Source organism: Sorghum bicolor, chromosome 9, assembly GCF_000003195.3.
Source record: "Sorghum bicolor cultivar BTx623 chromosome 9, Sorghum_bicolor_NCBIv3, whole genome shotgun sequence".
NCBI classification, from domain to species: Eukaryota; Viridiplantae; Streptophyta; class Magnoliopsida; order Poales; family Poaceae; genus Sorghum; species Sorghum bicolor.
Window position 1 is genome coordinate 44,364,699 of NC_012878.2, and position 17,321 is coordinate 44,382,019.

Sequence of the window (17,321 nt, forward strand, 5' to 3'; positions counted from 1 at the left end):
CCAGGGTAAGGCCTTGTTTAGGCCCTGTATAGATTGGAGATGAAAATTTTTTGGATGTCACATCGGATATATCGGAAGGATGTCGGAAGGAATTTTTAGAAACTAATAAAAAAACAAATTACATAGCTCGTCAGGAAACTGCAAGACAAATCTATTAAGTATAATTAATCTGTCATTAGCACAAGTAGGTTACTGTAGCACTTAAGGCTAATCATTGAGTAACTAGACTTAAAAGATTCGTCTCGCGATTTTTAACCAAACTGTATAATTAGTTTATTTTTTTATGTACATTTAATGTTCCGTGCATGTGTCTAAAGATTCGATTGGATAGATGAAAAATTTTAGGTGGGAAACTTAACAGGGCTTAGTTGTAAAAAAATTTCAGAGGTTCCTGATCTGGGGCTATCCACAGGGTTTGGTGTAACCCTACGTTTGATGAAATTTTCTTGTTTTTTAAAATACATTTATCTGTACATTTTCGATGCGATCTATACACAGAATAACTGTTTATAAACCTGCATCACTGCAATCTGATTCGAGCAAATAAGCAATGTGGACTCCAGCCAAAGTATTAAACCATATTTACGCCTTGTTTAGTTTCCAAAAATTTTCAAGATTCCTATCACATCAAATCTTTGGACGCATGCATGAAACATTAAATATAGATAAAAAATAACTAATTGCACACTTTGTAATTTGCGAGACGAATCTAATAAGCCTAGTTAGTCCATGGTTAAACAATAATTGTCAAATACAAACGAAAATGCTACAATAGCCAAATCCAAATATTTTCACAAACTAAACAAAGCCTTAGTGAAGAAAAGAAAATCCTGTTTTACAGATTCGCAGTAGAACTTTGAGCTCTCAAACGTGGTGACATTAACCTCAGCACTTTCTGTATATACATATAGATATGCACCATATCTACGTCAGTTCGGGTAATTCATCTACACCTGCTTCAAGGTTTCAAGGATCTACATGTACAAGCACCCACTGTGCCTTTCTACCAAAGCACAAAGTAGTGACAGCAATTCTTTATATTCATCATACCAGACAAGCTTCAACACAGAACATGTATATTTATTGTCCCACCAATTCAGGGTAGACAGACAGTGTTTCAAGTACTCGGAAAAATAGTGTCAACTGTCAAATATCCTCAATAAACACAACTCCCTATCATCCAGAAATATAAGGCGTTTTTCGACTGTCAAAATTTGAGTTTGACCAATAAATTAATATAAGAATATACAAGTTATGTGACCAAAAATTGATTAAAAAATACTCTTACAATCGTGGTTCTGTAACTATATACTAATAATAAAATACTGCAAGAGACATCTCCTGTCAAAGCTCACTTTTAGACAGTAAAAATACACGCCTTATATTTCTGGATAGAGAGTTTAGTAGGTACACAATAGGATAGAACAGAAAAAAATGAACTATGACGAGGTGTATTTCATTCCAAAGAAAATGTGTAGAACTAAGTCCTATATTATTTGCACTTCTAAAGAATGAATTTGATTGTTTTTTTCCAACATTAAAATGTGTTGGAATGAATGTACTATACCGATATACTATTTTCCTTCTAGGAAACTATACCTCTAGTACTCTATAATGGTATGATAGTATATTCATTTCTTTTGGTTTCCTATTTGACAACACGTGTAGAGCATCTACAAGCAGATCTTTGCAGCATGTACAGCCGATTGAGTAACTTTACGAGACAGAGAGAAAGGCTAATGGAAAACCTGTGGTGATGTGTAGTACTCACTTTCGCTGAAATATGGTCTCAAGTCCTCTTGGCACATGAAATCCAAAGGAAAAGAAACAAGGTGGCCCCTGACTAACTGTAGTCTGTCCATAGGGTCGGTACTTTTGAGATCACCATCTTGGTAAGCTTCTAGCTTCCCTTGGGCAACACCCAAATCAATTGTAGTGTGGCCAATTTTGTCCCTCAAGTGAGCAAAGCTTTGCCGAAATTGGGCCCTGAATGGACTATATGTTTCAGAAACCACAGCACTTGACGCAAAATGCAACCCCAATGTAGGCTTAAATTCATACCTTGAGTGGATGAGATCGTTGGGTACACACCCAAAGACATCTTGGTATATCATGGTATTTGTCTGCCAAACACAAGTTTAAAAAACACACACACAAGCTAGTTAATATATATGTATTTCGAGTATAAATGAAGATTACTATTTACGAAGGCATTGAAATAATATGTATACATAATACAGATTAAAAACCAATTGAAAAATTGAAGGCGATCTAATGGATATAGGGTTTCAGATTAGTTCTTTATTTATTTTGATATGGATTTCCAGAAAGAATGTAATAGCATCAGAATTTAGTGCTATTGATTTGCCTTCAAAACTTTAGCAAACATTTATCTCACCTTGGCAGTGGCCATCCAGATATTTTTGAACGTTGAATCATCTATGGGATCCATGATATGGCTAACCTGAAAGTGAGAATGTATTTTGTTTAATGCAACAGACAGAACTGACTGCTCTGAAAACAACTAAGAAAACTGTTAGCATTTAATATGACTCTATAACTGTGCAGACGCTTTGGCACCTGTGTGCTGCGCCTGGGCACTTATGTGCCATAGTTATTGCTACTTTCTCTAGATCCCAAGAGCTGGCTTCACACCTTGGCTCCTTGGTTACTCCCTCTATATATATGTGTAATCCCTCCTCTGTAATCTAAGATTGATTCTATATATCTTCCTTCATGGTATCAGAAGACTAAACTTCCTCTGCCCTGCGCTGCTCCACGCGCGCTCCCTCTCCCCTTCCGGCGCTGCTTCACGCGCGCCCGTGCCCCCGCTACATCCGTGCGCGCCCAGCTCTGCTCTGCGCCATGTCCCTTCACGGTGCTGACGACGCCACCGAGTGCGCCGCGCAGGAGGCCCGCGCGCAGGAGGCCCGCATCGCGCAGGAAGCCCGCATCGCTGCCCTCGCGACCGCGGAAGCAGCCGAACGCGAGGCCGCGACCGCCCAGGCGGAAATCGACGCCGCCTCCGCTCGCCTTCGCGCGTGCAGCCGCGGCCCGTGCTGCCGCTGCCCCTCCTCGCAACGATGTCTCCGTGCACGTCAGCGATGACGACTCTGAAGGCAGCGGCAGCGGCCTCGACGACGCCCTTCTTCAACAAGAGGCCAAAGTCATCCTCAACCTCCATGCTCAAGCAGTTTCGGTCCAGAACATCCGCACTCTGGTACCTCTGCTCCTCGACGTCACCTCGCCCTTCTATGCTCGCTGGAAGACGTCCTTCCTCAATGTCCTCGGCAAGTACTCACTGGAGTCCCATGTCCTCTCCAACGTCGTCACCCCTGGGTCTCCTTCCTGGGTCAGGATGAATTGCGTCGTCCGCACCTGGCTTCTCGGTGCCATCTCCGACGACCTCGCCGACATCGTCTCCGAGCGTGGTGCCTCTGCCCGTACTATCTGGCTCGCAATCGAGTCCCAGTTCCTTAGGAATCGAACCACGCGCGCTCTGTATGCTGATCAAGAATTCCGCATCTTCTCTCAAGGGGACCTCTCAGTCGACGACTACTGTCGCCAATTCAAGCGCAAAGCTGACGATCTTTGGGACCTTGGCCAGCCCATCTCTGAGGCGACCTTGGTTCTCAACATCATTCGGGGCCTGAGTGAACGGTTCACCGCCATCGGCATTCATCTGCGCCGCACCACTCCTCTCCCTACGTTCCTACAAGTACGGGATGAGCTTCGCCTTGAGGAGCTTACCATGGCCAAGACTCCTCCAGCCACTGCTCTCGCTGCCCTGGGAGGTTCTGGTGGCTCCAAGTCTGCTGCTCTTCCTCACCAACAGCAGCCACAACCGCCCCCGCAACTACAACAGCAGGGCGGTGGCGGCAACAGCAACTATGGACACCCTCGCGGCAAACGTGACGTCAGGCGCCATAACAGAGGTGGTGGCGGCGGTCACTCCGGGAGTGGCTCCGGCTTCAGGGGCATGCCTGGCAACACCGGGGCTCCCCCTGCGGCTCCTACGGCCAACTACTACAATCCGTGGACTGGGTCCATCTATATGTGGCCTGGTCCCCGAGCTCCTACTCCTCATGCACCGGCGCCACCTACGCATCAGGCCTATGTTGCTGGTCCACCAGCCCAATGGGTTGGCCACTGGGGCGTTCCTCCTCTTGCCCCTGTCCCAGCTCCACAATCTCCTCCACCTCCTGGTTGGGATCAGCAGGCCCTTGCAGCAAGCTTTGAGACTATGTCTCTCACTCAACCGCCACAGCGGGACTGGTACTTCGACACCGGTGCTACCAGCCACATGGCGTCCGACACTGGTATTCTCTCTTCCTTCTCACCCCCTCCCGCTCATTCTCCCTCTTCTATTGTTGTTGGCAACGGCAATTTACTTCCTGTCACTGCCACCGGCACCACTCACCTTCCTTACAATTTTAATCTAAACAACGTCCTTGTTTCCCCCGATCTCATTAAAAACCTTGTTTCTGTCCGTCGTTTCACCACTGACAATAACTGTTCTGTGGAATTTGACCCTTTTGGTTGCTCTGTTAAGGATCTTCCCACACGGAGAGAGCTCGTCCGATGTAACAGCTCGGGACCCCTATACCCCCTACAGCTTCCGGCATCAGGATTCCTTGCAGCAACCTCCTCCACTCTTTGGCATCAACGTCTTGGACACCCTGGTCACGAAGCCTTGTCTAGATTAGCTTCTTCTTCAGCTATTTCATGTAATAAAGGCTCTTGTGATACCCTGTGTCATGCATGTCAACTCGGGCGCCATGTTCGCCTCCCCTTCCAGACTTCGTCATCACGTGCTACACACTCTTTCCAATTAATTCACTGTGATTTATGGACTTCACCTATTACTAGTGTTTCAGGACATCAGTACTACCTTGTCATTGTTGATGATTTTTCTCACTATGTTTGGACTTTTCCCTTACGCAAAAAGTCCGACACCTTCCCCACTCTATCTGATTTCTTTGCCTATGTTCGCACTCAGTTTGGAGTTACTGTACAGGGCATTCAATGCGACAATGGTCTTGAGTTCAACAACTCAAGTTCCCGAACCTTTTTTCTCGCTAACGGCATTCATCTACGCATGTCCTGTCCTTATACCTCGTCCCAGAATGGTAAGGCTGAACGCATGATCCGCACCGTCAATGAGACTGTCCGTTGCCTCTTATTTCAGGCCAGCGTCCCTCCTCGCTTCTGGGCAGCAGCCCTTAGCACTGCCTCTTACTTACTCAACATTCTGCGCACGAAAACGCTCAACTTCTCCACACCTCACCTCTCCCTTTTCGGCAAGCCACCATCCTATGTCCACTTGCGCGTTTTCGGGTGTAAGTGTTATCCTAACCTCTCTGCCACAGCCACCAACAAACTTTCTCCTCGCTCCACCTTATGCGTCTTTCTTGGTTACTCCCCACACCACAAGGGCTATCTTTGCCTTGATCGCCACACCAATCGCATAATCATCTCTCGTCATGTTGTTTTTGACGAAACCTCCTTTCCTTTCTCGGAATCTCCCTCCTCCACCAGAGTTGACTATAATTTTTTAGATGACCCCTCTAACCCGGTGGATCTTCCCTTTCCACCGTCACCCTGTTCATTACCTGCAGGTTCCTCTGATGCTATGGCCACACCCCGAACAAGCTCTAACTGTGTCCAGAACCCCCTTGGTGCCACCCAACTTGACAGGGCTGAATCTCCAGAACCCCTCGCCGTGCCTACTGGGTTCCCTTCGCCCACCAGCACCCCTGTTCCTGCTCCCCAGTGCCTACCAGCACCCCTGTCCACGCCCCACAGCGTTTTGGCCAGGTTTATACGCGACGCGCTGCTGCTGCCCCTCCTCCTGATCGACGCTTCGGTCAGGTTTATAGCAGACGCCCTCCAACAGCGCCCGCACCACCACCTGCATCACCTCCCAACCCTCCTTCTGCTGCTCCCTCTCCACCACCAGCAGCACCAGCAGCACCACTTCCCAAAGGAGCTGTCCCAGTCAAACCAATATCCAATCAGCATACTATGATCACCAGGGCTAAGCGTGGCATCCACCTACCCGCCCTGTACCAGGCTGCACCGCTATCTCCGATTCCTCGGACTTACCGTGCTGCCCTCACTGATCCCAATTGGCGTGCTGCCATGGAAGCAGAACACTCTGCTCTTTTAGCCAACAAGACATGGGATTTAATCCCTCGGCCACCTCAGTGCAATGTGGTCACCGGCAAGTGGGTTTTCAAACACAAGTTTACAGCTGATGGTTCTCTTGAGCGTTACAAAGCTCGTTGGGTTCTTCGGGGATTTACCCAACGACCTGGAATTGATTTTTCTGAGACTTTCAGTCCTGTGGTTAAACCTGCTACAGTCCACACTGTTCTGTCTTTGGCTCTCTCCCGTTCCTGGTCTATTCATCAACTGGATGTCAACAATGCTTTCCTGCAAGGAAATCTGTCTGAAACTGTTTACTGTGCCCAGCCTTCAGGCTTTGAGGACTCCACTCACCCAGATTATGTGTGCCGGCTTAATCGATCTCTCTACGGTCTTAAGCAGGCTCCCCGTGCCTGGTACAGCAGATTTGCCTCTCATCTTCTACAGCTGGGATTTGTTGAAGCCAAGACAGATGCCTCCTTATTTGTCCATCAACACGGCAAGGATATGGCATACCTTCTTCTCTATGTGGATGATATCATTTTGACAGCCTCCTCAGATGCTCTACTTCGGCGCCTCACTGATGCCCTTCAACAAGAATTCTCAATGAAGGACCTCGGTTCCCTTCATCATTTTCTTGGCATGGAGGTTCAGCGCTCCAGCAATGAACTTTTCCTCTCTCAGCGCCAATATATGATTGACTGTTGGCACCTGCACACAAGCACCAGGTAAGCAGACCCTGCTCACCTTCCCTCTTCCTCTCCCCTGACCCAAGGTAGAAGATGAGCCGAGTTCAGGCACTCACACACACACGGTTTCAGTCTTGGCTGAAACCTGAACCCAGAAAATATGTGGCACTAGAACTGCCTTTGCTTCATTGCATACATGGTGTATATATACAAGCCTTGTACCAACTATAAGGTACACAAGGTATGGCTGGGTACAGCCCCAACTACTCCTAGTACACTGCATACATCATCCTCCTACCAAGTATGGCTGATGTATGGTTCTACCAACTACTGTACTAGAGTGGCCTATTGCCAAACTCCTATGTGACCAAGAGCTGACCTATTGCCTGCCTATGATCATTAACAAAACAAGAAAGGTTTAGCTGCAGATTATGTTTTACAGTTCTTCCCCTAATCCTGCTGCTAAGCCTTGACCTCATCCATGCCTATCATCTTCCTCAGCTCAACAAACCTGAGGCGTCCGAGGGACTTGGTGAGAATGTCAGCGAGTTGCCTGCCGGTGTCGACAAACTCGATGGTGATCTGTCCTCCATCAACGCAATCCCTGAGGAAATGGAACTTGACGTCGATGTGTTTGCTCCGGTCATGGAGCACCGGGTTCTTGGCAAGAGCAATGGCCGGCTGATTGTCCACCAGCAAAGCCGGCGGCTGAGATTCTTTCCCAGTGAGCTCCTTCAGCAGCCGCCGCAACCAGACCACCTGACATGCCGCCGTAGCAGCAGCCACATACTCTGCCTCGCAGGTTGACAGTGCCACTGTCTTCTGCTTCAGTGATTGCCAGGCCACCGGCGCTGCTCCGAGGAAGACGAACACCCCGGAGGTGCTTTTCCGCCCATCCACATCGCCCGCCATGTCTGCAACACTGAACACGGTGAGCCCTGGCTCGCCGCCCTTTGCCCTGGGCGGCGCTTCGCTGAACACCTTCAGCCGAAGATCGCCGTGCTTGGGGAAGACGACCCCGAGGTCCAAAGACCCCTGGATGTACCGCAGCAGTCGCTTGACCGCCGCCCAATGGTCCTCCCTTGGATCCTCCATGAATCTGCTCACATACCCGACCGCGAAGGCGATGTCCGGTCGGGTATGAGTGAGCCAGCGCAGCCCACCGACGATGCTTCGGTACCGTGTGGCATCAACCTTCTTTGCCACACTTTGTTTGGAGAGCTTGATCCGCTCCTCCATCGGTGTTGCTGCTGCCCTGCAGTCGCCCATTCCGGCCCGCTCCAGCAGCTTCAGCGCGTAGGCGCGCTGCCCCAGCATGACCGCGTCCTTCCCCTGTTTCACCTCGATGCCGAGGTAATACGAGAGCGCGCCCAAATCGCTCATCTTGAATCGGGCCGCCATCTCCGCCTTGAATTTGGCGATGTCTTCCTCCCGCGCACCAGTGACGATCAGATCGTCCACGTACACACCGACGATGAGCTCCTCCTTCCCCCGTCGTCGTGTGTACAGGGCGTGCTCCGTGGCGCACCGTGCGAAGCCAAGCTCCGCCATGGTGGCGTCGAGTTTGGCATTCCATGCCCGCGGGGCCTGCCGCAGGCCATACAGCGCCTTCCGCAACCGAAGCACCTTGCGCTCTTCCCCCTTCACCTGAAAGCCTGGCGCCTGCTTGACGTAAACCTCTTCCGCCAGCTCGCCGTTCAGGAAGGCCGACTTGACGTCGAGGTGGTGGACGCCCCAATCCTTGGCCGCTGCGAGTGCCAGCAGCAATCTCACCGACTCCATGCGCGCCACCGGCGCAAACACCTCCTCGAAGTCGATGCCTTCGCGCTGCACAAAGCCACGGGCCACCAGCCGCGCTTTGTGCTTGACGATCGCGCCGTGCTCGTCCTTCTTGACCTTGTACACCCACTTGAGGCCAATCGGCCGGCATCCCGCCGGCGGATCAACCAGCTCCCAGGTGTGGTTGTCTTCGATGGACCGCAGCTCCTCCAGCATGGCACGCCGCCAATTTGGGTCGCGTTCCGCCACGGCAAAGGATGTGGGCTCTTCTGCGCTCATCAGCAGAAGCTCGGGGTCGTCGTCGAGCAGCCGTGCTGCGACCCCAGGCACCTCTGCTTCCCCGATGATGCCCTCGAGTCGGCGAAAACGGACCTCCTCGCCGTCGTGGTAAGCATCCACGAACTCGGTGTAGTCACTTGGTGGTGTGGCGAATTCGACTTCTCCGGCCGCTGGCGTTGCCAGCCCCGGCGAGGCAGGGGATCCCACCCCAGCCGCCGGGGAGTGGACTGGCGTTCCAGCTGTCGCTGGACTTGGTGGCTCCTCCACCTCTGGAGCTGCAGTGGCACCGGCTTCCCCGGTTGCTGGCCCTCCTGACCCTTCTTCCCTGCCGTGGATCGTCATGTGTTCCACGACAAAAGTGTCGCCAAGCCCACCACCTCCTTGCTCCTCCGCCTGGTCCCATTTCCACGCCGCCGCCTCGTCGAACACCACATCTCGTGACACCAGCACCTTTCCGCCGACCGGATCGTAGAGCCGATAGGCCTTTGATCCCTCCTCGTAGCCGAGGAACACCGCCTTGGTGCTCCTGTCTTCCAGCTTTGTGAGGCCCGGCTTGGTGGTCTTCACATGGCCGACACAACCAAACGTGTGTAGGAACGCGACGTTCGGCTTGCGTCCGTGCCAAGCCTCGAATGGAGTCTGCCCCTTCAACGCCTTGGTGGGGCAGCGGTTCAGGATGAACACTGCTGTGCTCACGGCTTCTCCCCAGAACTCAGCCGGCATGTCCTTCGCCTTCAGCATAGACCGCGCCATGCCGATGATGGTCTGGTTCCGGCGCTCTACCACGCCATTCTGCTGCGGTGAGTAGGGGGCTGTGAGATGACGCCCTACTCCTTCCTCGGCGCAGTAAGTGGTGAATTCAACCGCCGTGAACTCACCGCCGCGGTCAGTCCGAAGCACTTTCATCTTCTTCCCGGACTCCATCTCCGCGCGCGCCTTGAAGTGCTTGATCGCCTCCGCCGCGTCGCTCTTACTCGTCAGGAGCTGCAGCCACATGTACCGGCTGCAGTCATCCACGAGCAAGAGGAAGTACCTCCTTCCGCCGTGCGTCGCCGGCGTGATCGGCCCGCAAAGGTCCCCATGGACCAGCTCGAGCGGATCCGCCGCGCGGTACCTGGCGGTCTTCGGGAACGGCAGCCTCCTCTGCTTCCCTGCCAGGCAGCTGTCGCACAGCTCGCTGACATGCTGGATCGCCGGCAGCCCTGTCACCATCTTCCCAAGACGGCCCAGCGCGTCGAAACTTAGGTGGCCGAACCGGCCATGCCACAGCCAGGGCTCCTCCTTGCACGACGCCGCCAAACATACGGGCTGCTCTACCTTCAAATCCAGAAGATAGAGTCGGTTACGAGAGCGCGATACCTTGGCGAGAAGACGCCGCTCCCTGTCCCTGATCCGCAACACCCCGTCGCGAATCAGGACCTCGCTGCCGCGTTCGTCCAATTGTCCCAGGCTGACGATGCTGGTGCGCAGCTGGGGGATGAAGTAGACATCCGTCAAGGCACGGTGCTCGCCGTTCCGGCACCGGAAGAGGACGGTGCCGCGGCCGCGAATCTGCACCTTTGAACCATCCCCGAACTTCACGCTTCCGGTGGCTGACTCGTCGAGGTTGGAGAAGGCGGTGCGGCTCCCTGTCATGTGGTTGCTCGCACCTGAGTCGAGGTACCACCTCTGCTCCAGCTCTTCACCGTCCGCTCCAAGGAGGACGCGCGCGCGAGACTCGTCAAGTTCGACGGCCTGCGGCGCAGTACCCTGCTCCGCCTCCGCCTCCCCTGCTTCGCCTTCCTGCAGCGCGCAATACTCCCCCATCAACAGAGCGCACTCGTCGTCGCTGTCGTCCCGAGCTAGGTGGGCCTCTTCCTTCTTCTCCGGCTTCTTCTCCGGGCATTCTCGTGCCCAGTGCCCCACCTTCCCGCAGCGCCTGCAGGCGTTGGGGTCGGTGTTCTTCTTCTTCTTCTTGTCCGCCGGCGGCTTCCCGCGCCAAGCTTCTTCTTCTTGTCCGCCGGCGGCTTCCCGCGCCCCTTGGCGCCATCACCGCCGCGGCTGGAGGAGCCTTCCCCGGTCCAGCGCTTGTCCTTCATGCGCGCGGTCCACTCCTCCGTCAGGAGTAGCTTGGCCTTCTCCTTCTCCGGTGCCGGCATGATGCGGCTCTCTGCAACTCGCAGCCGCCCAGCCACGTCCTCCAGAGACAATGTGGAGATGTCCAACATCGTCTCAATGGACATGGCAAGCTGCGAATACTTGGCCGGGACGGTGCACAGCAGCTTGGTGACGAGGTCCTCGTCGTCCACCTTCTTCCCGTAGGTGGCCAGTTGCGTGGCCAGAGATTGAAGACGAAGAGTGTACTCCTCCACCGACTCTCCGGGCTTGAACTTGATGTCGTTGAGCTCTCTGCGGAGCTGCTGGATCCTGACCCGCTTGGCTCGGTCCGAGCCGACACGCAGCGACTCCAGCATCTCCCAGGCCTGCTTCGCGGTGTCCTTGGCGCCCAGCGCCTCGTGGTACTCCGCCGGCGTCGAGGCCATGAGCGCCTCCATGACTCCCACCTGGGCGTCCTCGGTGCGATCATCTTCCTCAATCGCCCGCCACCACTTCCGCGCGCGCAGCTTCCACTTCATCTGCGTCGCCCACTCACCGTAGTTGGTGCGGGTGAGCATGGGCCAGGAGCTGCTGCCGCCGAACTCCTTCACCACGCGCACCTCCACCTGCGGTGGCGCCGGCTGGAGCTGACGCTCCGCGCCCTCCCCTCCGCCGTTCCGAGCCGCACCGTCCGCCATCGCCAGTCGATGGACCTAGCACACGGCTTGTACGGCTCTGATACCAATTGTTGGCACCTGCACACAAGCACCAGGTAAGCAGACCCTGCTCACCTTCCCTCTTCCTCTCCCCTGACCCAAGGTAGAAGATGAGCCGAGTTCAGGCACTCACACACACACACGGTTTCAGTCTTGGCTGAAACCTGAACCCAGGAAATATGTGGCACTAGAACTGCCTTTGCTTCATTGCATACATGGTGTATATATACAAGCCTTGTACCAACTATAAGGTACACAAGGTATGGCTGGGTACAGCCCCAACTACTCCTAGTACACTGCATACATCATCCTCCTACCAAGTATGGCTGATGTATGGTTCTACCAACTACTGTACTAGAGTGGCCTATTGCCATACTCCTATGTGACCAAGAGCTGACCTATTGCCTGCCTATGATCATTAACAAAACAAGAAAGGTTTAGCTGCAGATTATGTTTTACATTGACATCCTTGAGCGTGCTGGGATGGCTGCCTGCAAACCCTGCTCCACTCCCGTGGACCTTAACCCTAAGCTATCTGCTGATGGTGATCCCGTGGCTGACCCTACAGATTTCAGGAGTCTTGCAGGCGCTCTCCAATATCTCACCTTCACCTGACCAGATATTGCCTACGCTGTTCAGCAAGTCTGTCTTCACATGCATGATCCACGGGAACCCCACCTCTCTGCCCTCAAGTGTATCCTGCGCTATATCAGTGGCACTCTTCATATGGGTCTCCACGTGCGTCCCTATGCTCAGGACAACTTGGTGGTATACTCAGATGCCGATTGGGCTGGCTGTCCGGACACTCGCCGTTCTACTTCAGGATATGCAGTCTTCTTGGGAGACAATCTGGTTTCTTGGTCCTCCAAACGCCAGCCCACTGTCTCTCGTTCCAGTGCTGAGGCTGAGTATCGCGCCGTCGCCAATGCAGTTGCTGAGGCCACTTGGATCCGTCAGTTGTTAACTGAGCTTCATGCTCCTCTACGCAAGACAACTCTGGTGTACTGTGACAATGTCAGTGCTATCTACATGTCCTCCAATCCTGTTCAACACCAACGCACCAAGCATGTGGAAATTGATCTTCACTTCGTGCGGGAACGGGTTGCCATCGGTGACGTTCGTGTTCTCCATGTTCCAACGACCTCGCAGTTCGCCGACGTCTTCACCAAGGGGCTGCCCTCCTCTGTCTTCACCGAATTCCGCTCCAGTCTCAACGTTCGGCCTTCCGAAGCTTCGACTGCGGGGGCGTGTTAGCATTTAATATGACTCTATAACTGTGCAGACGCTTTGGCACCTGTGTGCTGCGCCTGGGCACTTATGTGCCATAGTTATTAGCTACTTTCTCTAGATCCCAAGAGCTGGTTTCACACCTTGGCTCCTTGGTTACTCCCTCTATATATATGTGTAATCCCTCCTCTGTAATCTAAGATTGATTCTATATATCTTCCTTCAAAAACATTGTCAAGCATATTTTTGATTGGTGGGTAATCTGTGTAAACCAATGGAAAAATTCAGAAGTTTGGTAAACTCCAAGCTTTAAATCTGTGATCATGAAATACTGAAACAGTTATCTCATGTTAGAAAATTAATTATGGCTTTCTAAAGCATCATGCAACAAAAGACAGTGATTTTTTTCTCAAACATGCAGGAATGCTATGTATCATTATATTAAGAAGAAAAAATGGGGCAAGAAGCCATACAAGAACCCTTACACACAACAAAACAGTAGGATCATAAACAAAAAGACAGCGCCCTTTGAAAGGGAAGATGACGACCACTACCAAAAAACAAACATTCAATCGCTGGCAAGGAGGCGATTGATACCTTGTGCCCCAGCGAAACCCCAGAAATGAAGCTCCTCACTAGCGAGCAACAGTGCTCTAGCTAAGTTTTTTTTTCAAATATGCAGGAGAGCTGCATATCTTTTGTATTATAGAGAGGAAAAAAACAGGCCGTACACATTACTAACTCATGCCAGGACCATACATGAGAAGGTTGGAAACACTTTACAACACAATTACTCAAAAAATACTTTTAGCGACCAAACAGCAAGGCAAAGACTCATCCAAAAGCTCCCATCCTATCCAGTCCGAGAGCATGAGGTTTCTTAGCTCCAGCTAGGCACCAAAGTTTATACTCATCTATAAACTGTCACAAAAGCTCACTAAAAGAAGGGGAGTCTCCATAAAAAACACAGGCATTACGGTGCTTCCACAGCAACCACGCAATCAAAATGATGAGAGAATTTGCTCCTTTTCTGTGCCGGTAGCAAATAAGATCAAAACTCCAAGATCCTAGCTCAATAACTCTTTACTACCTATGGTCGAAAAATACTTGACATTTTGGACATGACACGGTCTCCAATGTGCACCTTTGACCACTATATTTCTAATAGAATATATTGACAGAATCCAACAGCTATATGAGATTATGAAAGTATTTTTGAAGACAAACCTATAATTTTCATGTTTCCAAATTAGATATTTTAAAAATCATTGATAGTCGAAGTTTAAAAGTATGACAAGATCTTGTCCAAAATGTCAAATACAATCTTGGACATAATGGCCAGCAAATTATTTATTTTTTATTTCACTAATCCCAATCGGTTTATGACGTAATAATACTGTATGGACCTCCCCTGATTGTTTCCATCCAGAACAGAAAGCAGACCCACAAAAAAAATGAGAACTGCAAATTTGCCACAGCTTTGAACTTTTTTCCCTTGAAAACGCAGGAGAACTGTGGTTCATTATATTAAGAAAAAAGGGGAAGAAACCCTGTACAACACACACCACACCAAACCCAATTGCAAGCTTGCCACAGCTTTGAACTGCTATTGCAAGCTTGCTACTTGGAAATTGCAAACAAAATCCATGCGTTTAAAACGTCAAAGTACATTACACTCACATATTGCAGTGGGAAAACAAGCTTGTAACCCCAAACAAGTATTATCAAAAAATTTAAAATATGGTACTTTGGCATGTTATGTGCTACGTGAGCAGGCAAGTGAAACTGGGAAGAACAGAAACATGGATGACAGGATTATAAATTGCAAACAGAAGAAATGCACATCCTGATTCCATCACTTGTTCCTTACAACCTAACAGCAGCATATGATTAACAAAGAACAAGGCATAGCATAATTGTCAAACCTCTCCAGGATGAAGGCCAAGGTGCTCCGCCCACAGTGAGAGACGTAGGCTTAGAGAGAACTTCCCAGCTTCCCAGGGTCTTCCATCCATTTTTGAATTAACAACTTCTTTATCTTCGATGACCACAGCAATCTAGAAGGTTTAAGGGGGGGAAACCATCACAACTCCAGAACAATATAAGGTATTTGCTGTTAACTAAGTATACTACAAAGAATATTCATTGCATGATAGAAAAAAATATTCTTGAGTTAGTTCTACTTTAAAATTGATTGTACTCCGTAATGAAGTATCTCTTGATTCTTTATTTCACAGAGTACATCTAACTGCTACAAGTACATACCTCGGAATCTCTTGATCCAAGCAAGCTTCTATCATTAATGTTAGCTGAGCCAATCAATGTGATGCGGTCATCAACTATCATTAACTTGCTATGTACATAAATCTGGAAATGGGACATTGTTACTTTGTTAGAATGGTATTCTGAACACATTTTGTATGCTGCTCCTTCTGGTCCAGTTTATAAGACATTTCACATGTCAGGGGTCAAAGTTTATAACCTTTGACCACTAACTTGGCCAACAAATTTTGAATATTGTAAATACAAACTTGGTACTAACAAATTTGCAATCAAATGTACTATCCAGTAATCATAAGTTTATAATCATGTTAAGCTATGCCTTATAAACTGGACCGGAGGGAGCATGATGGTGGCTAGCAGTTCAATGGCTCTTCTAGATAAAATTCATGATGCTCAGCTGGACAAGACTGAGGACTCTGGGGAACAAAACATGCACAAATGGAAGAAAGCTCATCATACCTGACTAGTAACCAAGGGACCCCCATCATAGAGTTTACCATGTGCTCTAAGCCCATAAAAGGAGATGTAATCATGTGCTTTAGGTCCAATAACATCAAATAGATTCTGAAGAATCGAATTAGAGCCTCTGCAGATAGTCCGATATTGCCAATGCATGATTGCCCTCACCGATGCTGCTCCACCATCATCAATGCCTCCCTATCATGAGATTATGTAAGTAACCAAGTATCGAACATATCTCTAACTTCTAGCAGAAAACTACCTGAAAACCAGGTAAAAGAGGTATGATGATGATGGCCTTAAAGCGTTTTTTCTCTCTCTCAGCTCGAAGTATGCGCCGATACAATGCTTCCAGTACACGGTTTTTAATCGTGTCATCTCCTGACAGACCCGATATGAAAAATTGATTCTGCAAAAGATCATCAAAAAGGATGTTACAAAAAAATTCGGTTGTATACCTTCAGTGTTTAGTAACTAGGCGCTTAGCACTTAGTGAAAAAGTGTTAATTTTGTTTAGCACTAAATTTTCCCTCAAATACATAAGCCGAGAAATGAGTTAAAAGAATGCACGATGAACTCCAGTTTCAGATCATTATCCATAAAAAAATACTGAAGTTAAGAACTTCAAATCTAAAGGTCAAAGAAAAAGCACAAACCTCAATGTATACAAAGTGTTCTGCCTTTTCAATCAGAGAAAAGTAGGCATTGTGGATGCTTCCTTCAATTTGAGTGGTTCCAGCTGACCATTGACCGACACTCCTAACAACCTGAGCCAAAAAAACATGGATTTGTTGATTACTTCAATAAAACAATGTATGCAAAGGATGCACGTCAAATCTAATGTAGTATACAAAGCATGTTTGTTCAAGGGGAAAAAAGTATACAGGCATGTCTTAAATACTGCAGGAGGACTGTATCTTATCATAAGATGTTTTTGAACAAATGATGAACATGTAGGGATATAGCAATGTATATGATGTAGAAGAAATATATCAAGTTTATCTGGCAAGATATAGAACGAATGTAAATGATGTAGCCACACTTGAAGTTAATTATGTCTTCCAATACATTTGTATATGAGTCAAATATGTACATAGTCACTTTATACTTAGTCAGATAATGAGAAGTTGACATCACCACGAAATCAGGACATTAACATATATTTCTTCGTAAAGGCCAAAGTGAAAGACAAACTCTTCTAAACAGCATTCAAAGTTTCAAACTCTTGTAAAATGACCCAACAGCCCTCTCCCTCTTAATCCTCAAAAGAGCAGTTTCGTTCAAAACAACAAAACAGCTTTACAATGTCTTACATAGCAACAGGAGATTTTTTTTTCTTCTCAAATATGCAGGAGAGCTGTGTATCATTTCATTAAGAAGAAGAGTTGTAAAATACAACATGCAAGCTGTTACATTCAGTTACATTTGTGCCTTAACTTTCAGTTACATTCGCGCCTGTCCAAATAAGACACAACCAACTACACTGATATTGGATATTACTCCCTCCATCCCAAATTATAAGATATTCCAAGAACCTTGAAGAGTCAAAGGATATAAAGTTTGACCAAATTTATATGATAAGATAATAATATTTATGATACCAACTAAATATCATTAGATTCTTCATTAATTATATTTTCATAGTATACTTATTTGATGTTATAAA

At 49.0% G+C, this 17,321-nt stretch overlaps 1 protein-coding gene across 3 annotated transcripts in view; it reads right to left on the bottom strand.

Moving 5' to 3' along the window:
• LOC8061909 (phospholipase D zeta 1) overlaps nucleotides 1,063-17,321 on the bottom strand; it is a 43,905-nt gene continuing 27,646 nt past the window's right edge. For 2 of the 3 annotated variants that reach the window (XM_021447596.1, XM_021447598.1), the window contains 7 exons: nucleotides 16,312-16,422; nucleotides 15,918-16,064; nucleotides 15,656-15,853; nucleotides 15,179-15,280; nucleotides 14,839-14,970; nucleotides 2,399-2,464; nucleotides 1,063-2,123 (listed from right to left, as the gene is read on the bottom strand). In XM_021447596.1, coding sequence (XP_021303271.1) covers nucleotides 1,737-2,123; nucleotides 2,399-2,464; nucleotides 14,839-14,970; nucleotides 15,179-15,280; nucleotides 15,656-15,853; nucleotides 15,918-16,064; nucleotides 16,312-16,422 — 1,143 coding nt within the window. In that variant the 3' untranslated portion in view covers nucleotides 1,063-1,736. The remainder of the gene's footprint in view (nucleotides 2,124-2,398; nucleotides 2,465-14,838; nucleotides 14,971-15,178; nucleotides 15,281-15,655; nucleotides 15,854-15,917; nucleotides 16,065-16,311; nucleotides 16,423-17,321) is intronic. The other variant, XM_021447597.1, reaches the window with a different exon arrangement.